At 36.8% G+C, this 17,872-nt stretch overlaps 1 protein-coding gene across 1 annotated transcript in view; it reads left to right on the top strand.

Annotated features, from left to right (window-relative positions):
* Positions 1-17,872, top strand: part of LOC104622936 (E3 ubiquitin-protein ligase MYCBP2-like) — a gene marked incomplete at its 5' end in the record, with an annotated part of 132,160 nt that overhangs the window by 4,875 nt on the left and 109,413 nt on the right. Inside the window, 12 exon segments of the mRNA XM_010289864.1 lie at positions 1,950-2,067; positions 4,155-4,359; positions 4,687-4,840; positions 10,280-10,452; positions 11,573-11,698; positions 11,799-11,926; positions 12,953-13,044; positions 14,073-14,207; positions 14,289-14,372; positions 14,956-15,052; positions 16,893-17,085; positions 17,708-17,872. The exon segment at positions 17,708-17,872 is cut by the window's right edge and continues 17 nt beyond it. Coding sequence (XP_010288166.1) covers positions 1,950-2,067; positions 4,155-4,359; positions 4,687-4,840; positions 10,280-10,452; positions 11,573-11,698; positions 11,799-11,926; positions 12,953-13,044; positions 14,073-14,207; positions 14,289-14,372; positions 14,956-15,052; positions 16,893-17,085; positions 17,708-17,872 — 1,670 coding nt within the window.

The raw sequence follows: 17,872 nt of genomic DNA, 5'->3' as shown, positions 1-17,872 counted from the left end.
CTACATTAGTTCCTTGTCTGGTTTTGCTCTGCTGCTGCCAAGGGAATATCATGCATAGCATTCACATAACATTGCTGATAGATTCAATTGTCAAAACAGAAAGAGAAATACTTTTGGTTTATGCATCAACGAGATTAAACATTCCCCCCCCCCTTTTTTTTTAAAGCATAGGATTGATAATTCCATGCCTGCAACTATCATAATTTTAAGGGAGAGGGGAAAAAAACCCCAAAACTTAATAAAAATATTTCCCTTTAACAGGAAAGCTTTTGGGTTAGTTCTTAATTATGTTTTGTTTCTGCTTCAAGCCTTTTTGAGCTTCCTTAAAGTAAATGGGAGGTAAATGCAATGTTTCTTTTGTTTTTAAAATGTTTTCATCATTGGGGCTGCTAAACTTTGCTTTGTGTGACTGTGTATAATCTTACTGATGTCCAAACTCATGTGCCTGTACACCAACAAAGGCTTCTAAATTTATGAATGTCATGTTGTGCATCCTCTGCAAAATTTTATGCTGCCCTTCAGTCTCTCTTATCTCCACTACAGTCACCCACTGGAAGCTACAGTTATCATGAAGGAATAATTTCTTTCTGTATACCTGTGTTCCTTCTTCAGGTCATCAACCTATATTCATACTGTGTTCCTCAGTTCCACATTTCCCATGTTCACATCTTCCCATCTACCCTTTCTCTACTGAACACACGATGCCTCTCCTTCCTCTCACTTTCTTGACTACTGTTTTATCCACAATTCAGCCAAAAGCAGAACATGCAGCTAAACCATCTTTTTGCACATCAGCTGCTAAACAACTGCTAGGTAACTGTAGGCTGACACTTTTTTTTAATTCCAGTTTAAGACAACCTGTTCTTATTTTAGATTAATCTGCCTTTGAAAGTGCATGTTTAAAAGTGAGTTTAAATAGTGCTGCTGTTCTCTGGAGTCAGAGTTCTCAAACGTGGAGTTATTTGGGAATAACTTATTATTCAAATTCCCAGTCTTTCTAAGTCCACAATAAATTTGAAGTCTAGGCAGACATTCATTATGGGACTCAGTCTGGTACAGTTCTTGTTCTCCTGTTCACTTTGTTGGGATTGAGCTAAAAATTTTAGTTTAGTATCTCACTTCTTTCTTTTTATCTTTTCTGCTATTTCTATTCTAAGTCATCACTTCATGTTTTCTTTCTTTGCTTCTTGATTGTACTATTGGGCTTTTTTCCTTCATTTTACTGGAATGGGAAATTTATTTTCTTATACATGTCCATATTTGGGAGGCACATGGATTAGACTTCTTCAGATCTTTCTGGAAAACAGTTTGGAGAGGTTTGTTCGTTCTTGAGTCTATGAGTTTGATGGAGAGCAGTTTTTTTAATGCCTTATCCTTTAGAAAGCTGATGGAGGTGGGTAGACCTTCTCTTTCTTTTTATAATTCCCTGGCCAGTGATCTCAGGAGGGCCATATCAATATTGCTTCTGGTAATTGTACTAGAATACCAACCACATAAGGCTTTGATTGCTTCGTAATGCAAATTTTAAGTGCTTAACCAGCGTCCTCACTACAGAATTTTTTTTACTGCTACAGTTCATAACAATATATTTTATATACATACCTATATACACACAGATATATATTGGCGTAACTACAGTAACATTAAGATAATCTTACAATTACATGCTAAATTAACCATTTTTATTCTATGCCAATTTCTGAGTTAAATTGAAGAGAGAGGGTACTTGATCTGGTTCCCTGTAACAAGAGGCCATAAACTTAAATAGCCGGTACAGTCTTTCAAACCTCTGTTCATTTAATATGTAAGATGTTACTTGACTCTGGTTTCATATAGCGTGTGAGCATAGTGAATGTATTTCACAGTGACTGAAATCCTTATAACACTAATGTGTGTGTTAAATGTTGTATAAGCATGTATTAATACAAAATTAATTTGCTTTAATATAGGGGGTGTCCCACATTGGTGCAAGCATTACCAGGTCCTAGTACACAAGTTACTGCTGGGAGCAACCATACAGCTATTCTCTTAATGGATGGCCAGGTTTTCACATTTGGAAGTTTCTCGGTAAGGAAATCATAATATTTATTTATGGGAATAAGCTAGTAGTTAATGTATCGTTCAAAGATTTTTCCAAATTGTTTGCTTATACTTGCCTTTATAGAACTACTAACGACTTCTGCATGTCTTTTGTGTCTGTTATGTTTAAAAATGTGTCTTCTAGTATTGTTGTGGTTACAAAAGCATGGTGCCACAAATTCTTGGTGGTTTTTTGTATTTTAATAAGGGTTGTAATTTAAAACTGGGTTTATTTTATAAGATGCATCAGTTTTCTCAAACTCCTACGGTTGCAAGCTCTGTTGCAAATAAATATCTGTTGCATATTCTATTACCTGTCTGTCTGCATTTGTTAGAAAAAATTGTGTCCTGTTTTCTTTCATAGAAATGGCAATGAGTTGCAGAAGTTAACTTAACACTTGAGGGGAGATTATTGCTCAGTATAATACAGCATAACTCTGGTACTCTTATTTCATATCCACATGGTATATATTCTCCTATGTCCATGTGGAATCCATTCTTATATTCACTGAATAAGCACTTCAACTTCATTTAGTTCCCCTTCGTCCTGACTTTAGGCTGTTGTGCCTCCTTGTCTTTGCGAATACCCCCTCACTGCAATCTCACCAGAGTCGTCTGTTGTCGACAGACATTAGTGGGAATGTCCTTTTGGTAAAATTTAGAGTATAGATATTGAGCTATTTTTATACGTGTTAAAAGCTATGTACTGCCAAACACAACAGAAGAGAAATTGCACCTTTTGAGATCCGTCTTCACAAAAAAAAAACCAAAACAAAACAAAAAAACAAAACAAAACAAAACAAACCAACAAAAAAACAAAAAAAAACCCACAAAAAAAGGTGCAGACTAAAATTTTAGAATTGGAAATCATATTTGAATTCAGTGTGCCACGAGGTGGCTCTAATATTAGGTAATATTTTGCTGGTTTTCAGGCTTTAAGGAAAGAGCTTTGGTGTCCATGATTTTGTCAAAAGTGACTTGGACACATAAGTTTAAGCTTTGTTTACTTGCAGTGAAACTTAGCCCCTGAAAAACCAAATTCACTCTCAGGAATAGGATTTTAAAGCCTGACTTGACTGAGGGTTTTTCTTTTTCTAAAAAAATAAATTTACACTGTATTTAGACCGCCTGTTCTATGCCTCTTATAATCCTTGAAAGTTTGTTGAAAGCATCACAAAGTCAAGACAAGCTCAAAAGCAAGCATGTTTCTTGAAAATGTCTTCACTAAGTTTACTTACATACAGTGTTATGTAGAAAGAGATGAGTAAGGTGCTGGACAGAGGGTATTTGCTGTACATGCATGTTTCTCCTTGCTTACCATTTTAAATACAAAGTTACCCTAACTTCGTTGGCCTGCGGTGAATTTCCTTTGCCTGAGTCAGGTAGATGGAGTCTGAACAGGTTCATTGCAGCACTTCTTACTACATACTTAGGTACAGTATAAGAACTGTTGGTCCATCTCTCAGTATCTAGTTGTACATAGGAGATAAGGGCTTAGATCTCCAGTTCAGGGTGTTAATGAGCATACGCAGAGGTGCTTGCTTAGGCACTTTTATGCTCTTTTTAGCTCAAGTTTGATGTGCTAATCAATTTCTAGGTACTTTTAAGAGGATTTGCTCTGTAAGACTTACAGTCCATGTAAGTTCAGAATTGAGTAGAATTTAGACTCTCTGAATTGGAATGTAGATTTTTTTTTTCCTATTAATTAGTTCCTTGTTTAGTACTGAAGTTACTTGGATATTGAGTATTGAAGGACAATAAATGCTTTTATGTTTGATTCTGATGATGGAAAGGAGGGTTTTCCATCATGGAGAGTCTGAGTTGCAACAAAAAGTAAACAAAAGTTCACTCAAAAGCCTAACAGAATAGGGAGGACAGTATCTGTCAATAACTTGTTTGTCATATTTAAACGTGTAACACTTCACTTAGATTAGCTGTTGCTTTTTCAGTCTAAATTGGTGGAAAGCTAGCTCTTCCAGATTACTAATTTTGTATGTTGAAACTATCAAAGTAACTTGTTCCTCTTTGACACTTACTGTTACTCTTACTTACTAATTTTTGCATTCTCTCTATAGAAAGGTCAGCTTGGTAGACCAATTCTGGATATGCCCTACTGGAATGCAAAACCAGCACCTATGCCTAATATAGGCTCTAAATACGGACGCAAAGCAACGTGGATTGGAGCAAGTGGAGACCAGACTTTTCTCCGGATTGATGAAGCTCTCATTAATTCTCATGTGCTTGCTACATCAGAGATATTTGCAAGCAGACATATAATAGGCAAGAACCCTTCTAGAATATTTTAATTGCTTATAGAAGTATTGGAGAAAAAATAGCTTTGATCATGCGAACAATAGAGGCAATTAAAATATTTTGACTTTAGTTATACTGCACACGGTCATCCTACCTCCTTTAGAAATGCAATTTTATTAAAAGTAGAATGTAAAAGTCTAAACTTTTCTTGCACTTAAATCTTGCTACGGTTTATTTTTTCTGTTGTAGCAATACATCTGTTCTTCCCTACTACATTAATGCTTCGTGCATAGCAAATGGCACATAATGAGTGGAGTCTTCATGTTTTTCTGCTCTTTTTGCTCCCTGATCTAGGTTTGGTACCAGCTTCAATATCAGAACCTCCTCCTTTTAAATGTCTTCTGATAAACAAGGTAGATGGCAGTTGCAAAACATTCAATGATTCTGAGCAGGAAGACCTTCAAAGTTCTGGTGTGTGTCTGGATCCTGTCTATGATGTTATCTGGAGGCAAGTGTGGATTATAGCTACTAAAGTCATAGTATAGAAATCCCTTTTAAAGTATTTTGGGAGGCTGTAGACTTGATTGTGCTCATTTCCCTAGTAAGTTAAAAGCAATTTTTGTCTTCCATGTGTATTTTTCACATTTTTGGATGATTTGTTCAAGTAAGCCTAAAACAAACATCATATCTTACCCAAATTTTTAAATTTCTTTTCTTTCAGCATCATTCTCATTCCAGTCTCATGATGTTTGGGGGACTCTGTTCTATTCTGCTTATTTACTCTTTTTATTCTTCCTTTACTTTCTTCCACCTACGTAACACTTTACTGAATATTTTAATTTTATTGACATACTCAACTTCTACAACCTTGTGTCTTAAATCTTCATCCTTCTCTCAGGCATTAGTCATTATGACTTGAATAGAAGAAGGGGTGCAGTAATGATATTCTCCTCAGTTCTGACATTTTGAGAGATAAAAATAGAGACAGTTATTTAGGTGGCATAGACGTTCAAATTACGGTTGTATTTCTTTCATGGTATTTGGGGATGGTTGCTTTCAGTGGAGTCTTTGAGCAGGTGTAGATCATAAGACCTTGTTCCAAAACAGAATCACAACATCCAATCCTTTCATAATGATTTAACAGCTATGCTAGCCATGATTTGGAAGAGAAATTTGAGCTGTCATCTGAGTGCAAGTGATGGAAGATGTTTAAACTGTTTGAAGACTTAGGCAAAACCAGAATAATCACTTACAGAATAAAGCAGGGAACCAGCTAGTCTGCATTCATCTAGAAAAGACAGTATCATGCAGGTTCATATCTTTAAAATATCATTGTGTTCATAGGCTGCTTGCATCCCACTTTGGATGTCTTCATCCAAAATTGAGATTGAAGAACTTAATCGCCACTTAACATTGAAGCATGCAAATTTACTAGGAATGTTCCTTTATGACTTCTGAAGTTTCTTGGATGGCTGTAGTCCTGCGTTATGCACAACCCCAGGAGCGTTTGAATTTCATTAGCTAGGTACCAGTTCTTACTTAAATTATGCTGAGATTTGAAAGAAGGAAGGGTAGCACCTGCATCCCTTAAAGCTTTCGGTCATGGTATTATCAGCAAGATTAAAACACAATGGAAGACTCAGTTTACAAAAAATGCAGTTATTGATTGCCATGGGAAAGCAGCAAGTTTCAGGGGAGAAAAGGTGATGACACTCAACTTGATGTAACACACTAAAATGGTTATTCAGCTTGAGTAAGTTCAAAGTCACCTGTTAAACATATTATGGGTAAACATGGTTGAGGTGTTTTATTGTCTTGCAAAATTTTGGGGACTGTAGAACTAAATCTATGGCTTAAATACTTAACTGAAGAATGAATTCTTGGAGTCTGTGCAGATGAATTGCTGTGTTGTATCTCATTCTTGTTTAGCAGAAAGTATTAAAACAGTCCAAAGAGGAGACATGCTAATCATCTCAGGTCGGAAGTGCCTGAGAATGGTCACATGAGAATTGGGCCTTCTCCCCACAAAAAGGGAGAAGGACCAGATCAATAGACCAATTGAATTGCATCTACACCAGTGCTGTGTGCCTTGGTGTAACAAACAAATTGGTGCATGGGTAACAAACAGGAGGCAGTGGTGGCCACTATACAGCAGGAAAACGATGATGTAGTTGACAACATGGAAACATGGTAGGATGACTCCCACAACTGGGGTGCTGCAATGGATGGCTATAAACTCTTCAGAAGGAATAGGCAAGGAAGGAGAGGCAGTGCGGTAGCCCTGTATATTAAGGGAGTATTTTGATTGTCTAGAGCTTAATGATGGTGATGATAGGCTTGAGTGTTTATCAGTAAGAATCAGGAGGAAGGCAAATAAGGCAGATATCATGGTGGGAGTCTGTTATAGACCACGCAACCAGGATGAAGAAGGAGATGAAATATGCTATAAGCAGCTGGGAGAAGTCTCACAATCTCTAGCCCTTGTTCTTGTGGGGGACTTCAACTTACCAGATGTCTGCTAGAAATACGATACAGCAGAGACGAAACAGTCTATAAGGTTCCTGGAGTGTGTGAAAGATAACTTCCTGACACAGCTGGTGAGTGAGCCAGCTAGGGAAGGTGCCCTGTGGACCTGTTGTCTGTGAACAGGGAGGGCCTTATGGGTGATGTGGTGGTTGGAGTCTGTCTTAGGCATAGCAGTGATAGAGTTTTTGATTCTTGGAAAAGTGAGGAGGGGATCAGCAGAACTGCTGCTTTGGACTTCCAGAGGGCGGACTTTGGCCTGTTTAGGAGCCTGGTTAACGGAGCCTCTTGGGAGGCAGTCCTGAAGGGCAAAGGAGTCCAGGAAGGCTGCACATCCTTCAAGAAGGAAACCTTAAACACACAGGAGCAGGCCATCCCCATATGCTGAAAGATGAGCTGGCAGGGAAGAATACCCCTGACTGAACAGAGACCTTTGGCTGGAACTTAGAGAAAACAAAAAAAAAAGTTTATGACGTATGGAAGAAAGGGCGGGCAACTCAGGAGGACTACAAGGATATCATCAGGTTATGCAGGGAGAAAACTGAAAGGGCTAAAGCCCAATTAGAACTTAATCTGGCTACTGCCATAAACAACAATAAAAAAAAAGTTTCTGTAACTACATTAGCAACAAAAGGAGGGCTAAGGATAATCTCCATCCTTTATTGGGTGTGGGGGGGGAACATAGTGACAAAGGATGAGGAAAAGACTGAGGCACTTAATGCCTTCTTAGCCTCAGTCTTTATTAGTAAGACCAGTTGTTGTCTGGGTACCCAACCATCTGAGCTGGAAGACAGGGACAGGGAGCAGAATGGAAGACCCTATAATCCAAGGGAAAATGGTTTGTGAACTGCTACACCACTTAGACACATGCAAGTCTGCGGGGCCAGATGGGATCCACTGAAGGGTACTGAGGGAGCTGGCAGAAGTGCTCATCAAGCCACTTTCCGTCATTTATCAGCAGTGCTGGTTAACAGGGGAGGTCCTAGACAACTGGAGACTTTCCAGTGTGACACCCATCTACAAGAAGGGCCGGAAGGAAGATCTGAGGAACTATAGGCCTGTCAGCCTGACCTCGATATTGGTGAAGATTATGGAGCAGTTCATCTTCAGGGCAGTCACAGAGCATGTGCAGAACAGCCAGCACAGGTTCATGAAAGGCACGTCCTGCTTGACCAACCTGATTTCCTTGCATGACCAGGTGACCCACCTAGTGGATGAGGGTAAGACTGTGGATGTTATCTCCTGGACTTTAGTAAAGCCTTTGACAGCATCTCCCACAGCATTCTCCTGGAGAAACTGATGGCTCCTGTCTTAGACAGGTGTACTCTTTGCTGGGTTAGGAACTGGCTGGATGGCCGAGCGCGGAGAGTTGTGGTGAATGGCATTAAATCCAGTTGGCAGCCAGTCACAAGCGGTGTTCCCCAGGGCTCTGTTTTGGGGCTGGTCTTGTTCAATATGTTTGTCAATTATCTGGATGAGGGGATTGAGTGCTCCCTCAGTAAGTCAGATGACACCAAGTTGGGTGGGATCTGCTGATCTACTTGATCTGCTGGAGGGTAGGAGGGCTCTGCAGAGGGATCTGGACAGGCTGGATCAATGGGCTGAGGTCAGTTGTATGAGTTTTAATAAGACCAAGTTCCGGGTCCCGCACTTCGGTCACAACAACCTCATGCAATGCTACAGGCTTGGGAAAGATTGGATTGAGAGCTGCTCGGCGGAAGGGGACCTGGGGGTGCTGGTTGACAGCCGGCTGAATATAAGCCGGCAGTGTGCCCAGATGGCCAAGGCGGGCAACAGCATCCCGGCCTGTACCAGAATTAGTGTGGCCAGCAGGAGTAGGGAAGTGATTGTGCCTCTGTACTCAGCACTAGCGAGTGAAGCTGCAGCTTGAATCCTGTGTTCAGTTTTGGGCCCCTCACTACAAGAAGGAGGTTGAGTTGCTGGAGTTTGTCCAGAGCAGGGCAACGAAGCTGGTGAAGGATCTGGAGCACAAATCTAGGAGCGGCTGAGGGAACTGGGGTTTTTTAGTCTGGAGAAAAGGAGGCTGAGGGGAGACCTTATCGCTCTCTACAGCTACCTGAAGGGAGGTTGTAGCAGGATGAGTGTCAGCCTCTTCTTCCAAGTAACTAGTGATAGGATGGGAGGAAATGGCATCAAGTTGGGCCAGGGGAGGTTTAGACTGGACATTAGGAAAAAATCCTTCACTGAAAGGGTTATCCAGCATTGGAACAGGCTGCCCAGGTGAGTGGTTGACTCACCATCCCCAGAGGTATTTAAAAGACATGTTGGTGTGGTGCTTAGGGACCTGTTTTAATGGTGGACTTGGCAATGTTAACAGTTGGACTTAATGATCTTAAAGGTCTTTTCCAAACTAAACGATTCTGTGATTCTATAATGAATACGCCTGTTAGTGAAATATTTGGTATATTAATTATTATTCCTGGACATTTTTATTCATGCCTATTTAAATGAAGGGGTCCATTTCTCTGTACAGAGAGACAGCATATTTGATTACATGGATTTTAAAGATTTTCTTCGCAGCTTTGTGGCTTTTTCAGTTAGTGAAAAAAGTGGTTAAATAATTTCGTGTGTGTGTGTATATGTGTATGTGTGTATAAACTTGCACATTGCTAACTCATTGAAATTCCAAATACATATAGTGTCTTACAATACTTTTACTTAAAACCATTTCTTTCTCATTGGTTAGACCATCTTAGCCCCATTTGGATTTTTAGAACAGTGTACCAAGTGAAAATTCCTTTTGTGCTTATTCAGAACACTCCCATTTATGTCCTCTAACTGTTTTTTCCTTTTACATAGTGATATGAAAGACTTCATTTTTTTCATTTTCTTTTTCTCCATGTTAATCTATAGTATAGAAAGTCTTTGTATTCCCTTGTTTATGCTGCCCTTTTCTGTAATCCTTTAAATACTCATAAGGTGATGTTATCCATTTAAAAAGCCCAAACAAAATATGTTGGAATTCTCAAGATCTTTTTACTCTTATTTGAAGGTGAGTAACCCTTTTACTTTCACTTGGCATCTTTATAATTTTTGAGCATATCTGCGATTATATGTAGTAGTTTGGTAGTTACTTCATGCTTCTTAATAGATTATGCTATTTTAATATTTAGTAGCTTTGAAAAGAGTCTAATATTTTGTGAAATTTGTAAACCCATAATGTGCCTGTTTGACTTGAAGTACAAGAAGAATGTTTTTGTGTCTTTCCACCTGCTAGTGTTTTAAGCTAGTAAAATTTATATGTATTTGGTGTAATGATGTTCAGTTTTAAGAGTTTGTACTAGCAGATCTATGTTTCATAATAAATAGCTTATAAATTTTAATTATCAGTTAGATTTTGCATTTTTTGTAGTAGGTGAAAGTGGTTTTTTTTTTTTTTTTACTCTGTTTTGTCTTGCTCTAGGTTTCGACCAAATGCTAGGGAACTGTGGAGTTACAATGCAGTAGTTGCCGATTCCAGACTTCCCTCAGCTCCAGACATGCAATCCCGGTGTAGTATTTTGAGTCCAGAACTTGCTCTACCAACAGGTTCCAAAGCTCTAACCACCAGATCTCATGCAGCTTTGCACATTCTAGGTATACATTTATAGTTGATGAGTCAGAAGCTTAGATGAAATAAAGAAACATTACTTAATGTATAAATGAATTGTAATCTAACAGCTTTCTGACTTTTTTTGAGTTAAAATTTAACTTTGTATTCTTTCATCATTGTTCTTAACACTTATGATCTGGCTGATATGCAATTAATTTTAAGAAAAATAGTTATCTTCTGCCATCTTAATGATGATAGAGGATTTTAGAGTTCTGATGGAGCCTGCTACTAGATGTCAGCAGAATAAAGTAAGAGACCTTCCTGGGTGATGTTTTTGGACAGTCTGCAGAATGAAGTCAGTACTATTAAGTTAACCTGGAGTCTCCAAAAGACAGGAAAAAAGTGTTCTTAAATAAGCTATTTTTATTTTAAATTAAATGCAGTATTTAAAATAAGAGTTTACTCTTTGCAGTTTTGTTTAATGGCGCACTGAGAGCAATGCGATTTCCTTTTGTAGTCTAAAAAGCCTACCAAAACAAAAAATAGTCATACTGTGTTCACATGTAAACTGTCCATATGTGAAATAGCCAGTACTTCAATGCACAGCTTTGGAAGTTATTTTAGCTCACTTGCTCACTGAATGTGAAGAGTGGCCAGTTCCTTGTCCTGCTGCCTTCATTGTGTGTTAGAGATGTGATAAATTTTAACTTGAACAGTACTTTTCTGTGTCTGAGACAAAGGTGTGTTAGGTACCCATGTATATGAAACAAAACGCCTTTTATGAAGGCTCTCAAATCTGCCCATATTTCAGTTACTACTTCAACTCTTTTTTGGTAATAAGGAAAATGTAAAAAGGAAAAAAAAATATGAAGGTGTTGCTGGCAATTTATTTACGATTGGAAAAGCTGCAAAGTAGATTTAACCACATTTCTTGGTTATTGTGGAAAATGAATAAATTAAAAGGATCTTCTAATAGCAAACCTTGAGATTCTGCTGCGGTGATCCCTGACCTAATCAAAGCTATAATGATATTCTGTAGCATGTGTGGTTTCAGGACAAAACAGTTAGGTTGCTTTGGTCTTTTTAGCCAGTATTCATTTCCATTTCACTGATTATAGTCAAGAGTAAGAAATTTTGAGTTGTTCTTTGATTTGCTTTCTTTAGGTTGTCTTGATACTTTGGCTGCTATGCAGGACTTAAAAATGGGTGTAGCAAATGCAGAAGAAGAGACTCAAGCAGTAATGAAAGTTTATTCTAAAGAAGACTACAGTGTTGTTAACAGGTTTGAAAGTATGTACACAGTAAAATTTTATAGCGCAAGTTAATCAAACTTACAGAGTAAAAGACTAAGATAAATTAACTGTATTTTCATTGGGTTTTTTTTCTGCAGGTCATGGAGGAGGGTGGGGTTACTCAGCCCACTCAGTAGAAGCTATCCGTTTCTGTGCTGATACAGATATTTTGTTAGGTGGTCTTGGTCTTTTTGGAGGTAGAGGTGAATATACTGCTAAAATAAAAGTAAGGAGGTGTTTTTTTTCTTGTTTTAAATCATATTGTGTTTCAAAATCAGAAATTTAGAAATGTGACCTAAACCCATGATTAGTTTTATATTACATGTGTATATTCAGAATATGTTAATTGTTGTTACTTGGCATTTACTGTGTTATTGAGTTTTTCTATTTTCAGGTGAATAGCTATTAAGGTTTATTTTAGGGAAATGGATGGCACATGCTTAGCAGTAACATTTGCGTAAGATAACAGGAGATCCAAAATAAGTAGTTGTACTTTATTCTAGTTTAACACAATGTCTGAGAAATGCAAATGATTAAGGAAAGCCAAGAAACTGAACAACAACAACAAAAAAGCACAACTAATGTTTAAATACTAAAGGTAGTAACCCTATGAAAGTACTTAAGTATTTCAGTTTGTTTTCAGTTGTCTAGGATTAGCTTATAGCCACGGTAAGATTTGCCAGTCCTACCACAGATGAACTGTGTATTAAACAGGTGTTTGCAAGGGAAGTAATAGACATGTATTGTGGTCCTTTTTCAAACTGATCAAACAGTAGAAGTAATTTTTGACTAAGAAACCTAAGTTCTTTTGAAAAAGCTATAATCTTTCGTCCTAGTCGCTGTGACTGTTTATGACACTATTGACTAGCTCTGCTAAACAGTCAAGTTGTCCCTTTCTAGAGAAGTTGAGTATATCTTCAGTGCATTTCAGTCTATGATGGAAAGCCTGCACCTTCTGCCCAACTTTGCCCTTTTTAGATTGGCTGCTTTTTACTTACCTGCAAGATATAGGGAGTTTCTCCACTTAACTTATCTGGGCATAAGGCTGGGAGGTCAGTGTCAGTTGCTATTTTTTAAAAGTTAATGATACTACAAAATCCTGACTTGCAGATGTCAGCCATAGTAACTAGCGATTACTTTCAGGAAGGGAGAATAGTAGTAGACTGTTTCCGAAATGCCAGACAGCAAAAAGTGGTATTATGAGGTTTCTAACAGGTAAGATGTATGTTTACCTTTTTTCTTACTCCACCAGTTATTTGAATTGGGTCCAGATGGGGGAGACCATGAGACAGATGGAGACCTTCTTGCTGAAACAGATGTCTTGGCATATGATTGCGCTGCTAGGTAGGATGTTTTCCTTACCTACTTCTTGATCTTTATTTTTCCGTTCTTCGTACACCTTTTAAAATTACTTTAAATAATGAACAGAGATGATCTACAGCATTAGAAGTGTGTAGCAAGTGATGTAAAACTTACACTCAAAGTGTGTTGGGTAAAGTAGTAAAACACCAGATACCTCACCAAGCCATTATGGTACTAAATTAAAGGAAAGAAGAATCCTCTCACACTTGCTCTTGTATAAATCAGTCAAATCCCATATTCCTGTCATAAGAAGACAAGACAAAGTGTCACAGCAGCTCTTTTGAATACTGTCAAAATGATGCTTTCAAGCATAAATGAGTATTTGCATTAAACAACTCATCGTTGAACTTACTGCAATATGAAATTATCATAACCAAAAGAAGGGTTATTGTGCTTCAGCTCATTAGAATACAAGCAGTTACTGCCTGAAAGATTTTGTGCATATGGTTGGGGTTAGCCATCATTTAGCTGCTTTTTCATTCCCTATGATGAAATAATTTAACATTCAAATCATCCATGACATTCTTTTAATTCTTATGTATTAATAACCCTAAATATACATTCTGTTACTTTCTTAAGCATTCATGTGTAATTCCTAAGAATTTATGTATAAGCTATTGTAATTTACAAAAATTTACCCAGAATTTTCTGAAATAAAAGAATATAATTAATACTTTACTTGAAGTATTATGTATTAAATGTAATAGGGTTTGTGTGTGTTAATTTAACTTCATCTTTCCTTACTCTTTTTGGCATTTGATATCTCATTGTTTCAAAATGCAAGATAAAGCTAGACTTGGTTATTTGTAGGTGTTTCTGAATTATTATTTTTTTAATTACTACAATATCTTTCAAAAATATTTTTAAATGTTGACTGTAAATAGGTACTTGAGATTAATAACTTAATTCCATTAACTTTTAATTTTCTTTTATAAGCAGGGTTGTAATTCATTAAAGATTAACCTAAAAACTAATTCACATATATCTTTTTCAAAATTTACTTCTCCCAGAGAGAAGTATGCAATGATGTTTGATGAACCAGTACTCCTACAAGCTGGCTGGTGGTATGTAGCCTGGGCACGAGTGTCAGGACCTAGCAGTGATTGTGGATCTCATGGACAGGCCTCTATTACTACAGATGATGGGTATACTTTTTTCTATATTTTTTAATGCAAAATAAGAGATCTAATATTGCTTGAATAATAATTGGATTATTTCTCTTTCAGTGTTGTATTTCAGTTTAAAAGTTCCAAGAAATCAAATAATGGTACAGATGTTAATGCAGGGCAGATCCCACAGTTATTATACAGGTAATATTTTGACCTCTATTTAGAATAATTGATTGATATGTTTTTTGAACAGAGTCCCTGTTAAAGTAAGCATATGTTTAGTGAGATTATTGTTGTATTAAGCTAAGGAAATCAGTATCTGAAAAAATTAGGGAAAGCTTAAGTGTCTTTGAGAAAAGTATTGTCTATTATACCAACATTTATTTCTTTGAGGTTTTTCTTTAAGAGGTCATTCTTCATACATTCTGTTCTGAGACTTTCATTTAGTTCTGTAGAGCCTCAAGATTTCATCTAACATACTTCATTTTTTTGCTAGTTGGGAAGTATTCTATTTAGTAGGCCTCAGTTTAGGAGCAGTATACTATCAAGCAGATGATTTTAATGACAAAAAAAGAACAAAGAATTGTGCTTTACAGTAAGTTCCCATAAACTTATTATTCACATGTTAAACATTATGTAGCTCTGTTTGAAAAAGCAAGAACTCTTTCACTGAACATTTTTTGATAATTACCTTAAACTTTTCTTCCACTTTGTTCCATTTGAACAATACAAATAGTAAAAACTTGGTGCAGATTTCAAGTCAGTTCTTAAATTGTTCTTCCAGGCTGCCAACAAGTGATGGCAGTGCATCAAAAGGAAAACAGCAAACCAGTGAACCTGTACATATTTTAAAGAGATCTTTTGCCAGAACTGTCTCAGTGGTGAGTATTATCAAGAATCTTCTGTATTTCCTGCAAGTTCATTCATAAGTAGAAAACTGAAAGCTGTACATGTGGAAATAATGAATGATTTTTTCTTTCTGCTTTATCAAACAGAAGTTAGGTACACTGCTATGTAGAATATTGTATTGTTTTTAACTTTTTTTGAAGATTTCAGATGTAAACTTATATCTAGCGTAAGCTTGGTATTGAGCTAAGGATGAGAGCCTAGAAATGTATTTGTTTAGAAGGTTTAGTTTACTTTTCATGGGTAAGCTACTTAGTGGGGGGAGGAGGGGAGGCAGGGGTAGGGGTGTGTGGGGTTGAGTTCATATTTACAGGTTGTATTCAATGTACAAGACTTACTCCCTGCCAAGAAACGAATATTAGCAGGCTTTTTACGTTTTAAGGGAGCTTTACTATGTGCTCTCTTCCCTGTCTTTTAAATTACTGTCATTAAGTAGTCATTGGTGAGATTCATCTTCCTCTTGGATTCATTCCAGTATACACTGTGGATCAGATAATGTTTAATTAAACTTCAATAAGCTGAGGTAAGGAGTATTAACAACTGCAACTATTAATAGTAGATAGACTGCAGTTTTTCACCTACAGCAGGTAGTTAGTCAAATTTTGAGGAATACTGCATTAAGTTGAAATGCAGTATTATAAGAATAAGACCAATTCTGTCTTCATGTTTTTGAAGTACAGTCCCTTCCTTATCTGTTACAAGCAATGATTATTTGATTTTGATTTCCATCTTGGTTTATATTTTATACTGTGTTACATGTACTGTTACTATTCTCAACTGATAGTTACATTGACGTTATTGCCTCCATATGGACACTCGCAGTCCAATTTTCTTAGCCAGCTTGCTTTCTCTCATTTATGTATTCTCCGTATCTTCAGTATTCTCTAATGATCAGGATGATCATCTTCTGTTCAGGTTTCTCCTATTATCTATTTCTCCTCATTAGCTACATGATTTACGTTTTTAGGAATCAGCTTAACATATTAATAGCTACTCTTAATATGCGTTTGCTTAAAAACATTTGCATTAAGCTATGAACTCCTATGGCTTTTAATACTTCGCACTGTATCCTCCCTCTTCGTTATCTTGCTGCTGTTAACCCTCACCATATATCTGAACTGGGATAATAGGAGAGTTTTGGCTTTCTGGAGCATTAAGCATTTTATAACTAACTTTGAACAATCAACTTGATTGTTGCAGCTTGAAGGTATTCAATACCAAATGCTTGTAGCTTGCCTTCTGAGGTACAACTTTATTAAACTACCAACCATGTTTAATAACAGTAGAAACAAATTTTTGGACAAACAAAGTTTTTTAAATCCTCAAATTTCTTGTCAACTGTCATGTGCTTCTGTTGAAGTTATGTTCAAGTATGGCCCTGCAGATCATAATGTTTTAAAGACAAAGCAAAGACAGACCTGTTATGACAAGGATATATTAATTTAAAAGTAGGTGTTACACTATTCATATGCAGATAAAGCAAATAAAATTTACTGAAATATCTGTATTAAAGGTGAGTACAAACAGCTGTTAGTTCTTAAATAACGGGGAGACTTCCACACATGTATTATTGTAATGTATTATAAATTGCCTTTAGTATATTACAGTGAATTATTACCTACATTCTCAGTGCTCTTATTTATTCTCAAGCAAGTAGGATTTGTGTGTTCTATGGTAGATGTATATAGACATAAATATGTTTTCATAATAAACATAGATATAGATGCTGTTTTCTTTCCATCTTATTCTGATGCTGAAAATTCACTTGTTTTTAACACAAAGTCTGTCTTCTGTATACTTCATACTCTGAAATAGGAGTGCTTTGAATCTTTATTGAGTATTCTTCACTGGAGCTGGACAACACTGGTGCTGGGAGTTGAAGAACTTCGTGGACTTAAAGGATTCCAATACACTGCTACTCTTTTGGATTTAGAAAGATTGCGTTTTGTGGGCACTTGCTGCTTGAGGTTACTGAGGGTCTACACCTGTGAAATATATCCAATATCAGGTATTCTTCTTAATTCACTTGTTTCATATTTATCAGCAAATAATAATCTACAGGACATTGAAAACTTGATCTAAGTATTCATGTAGGATATGCTATAAGATGAGATTTCTTATACAGATGGGTTTATTGGAGTAATTAGGAGACTTGATGTCAGAAATGGGGTATTTGCAACAATCTACATAACCAAGCATCCAGCACCACATGTTTACACTGTAATTCATGCCTATTTTAAAGTTAACTTGTTGTTTGGCTTTACAGTTGGGTTCTCTTGGACTATTTTGTAGCTTTTTCCCCATTTCTGTACATTGTAGCTGCTTTGGTGGTGAGCACAATTTAAATTTAAAGGACAGTATCTTTTTTTCATGCTTGTAGTTTAACAACGCTCATATTAAAGTGCTGCATATATTATGAAAGAGCTGAAAATTGCAAGTTTCTGATGTTCAGGTTTATTCAAAGTAGTTTAATACCCTTCACTTTTAATTTCTAAATTAACTTCTCTGAATGTGGGTTCATCAATGTTGCTAAATTCTAGTTGGTTTATTTGCATGTAAAAACGTGCATTTTTATATGAAAATGTTTCATTTATTGTACATTTAACGCTCTTCTTTGTGTAACCCTCTAGCTACAGCTAAGGCGGTTGTAGAAGAAACCAGCAAACTAGCAGATTGCATTGGGAAAACTAGGACCTTGCTGAGAAAAATTTTATCTGAAGGAGTTGATCATTGCATGGTGAAGCTGGACAATGATCCACAAGGATATCTCAGTCAGCCCCTGAGTCTTTTAGAAG

The sequence above is a fragment of the Phaethon lepturus genome, unplaced genomic scaffold, assembly GCF_000687285.1.
Source record: "Phaethon lepturus isolate BGI_N335 unplaced genomic scaffold, ASM68728v1 scaffold1486, whole genome shotgun sequence".
Taxonomy (NCBI): Eukaryota; Metazoa; Chordata; class Aves; order Phaethontiformes; family Phaethontidae; genus Phaethon; species Phaethon lepturus.
The sequence above is the reverse complement of the archived record's forward strand: the minus strand, read 5'-3'. Positions and strand labels throughout refer to the sequence as shown.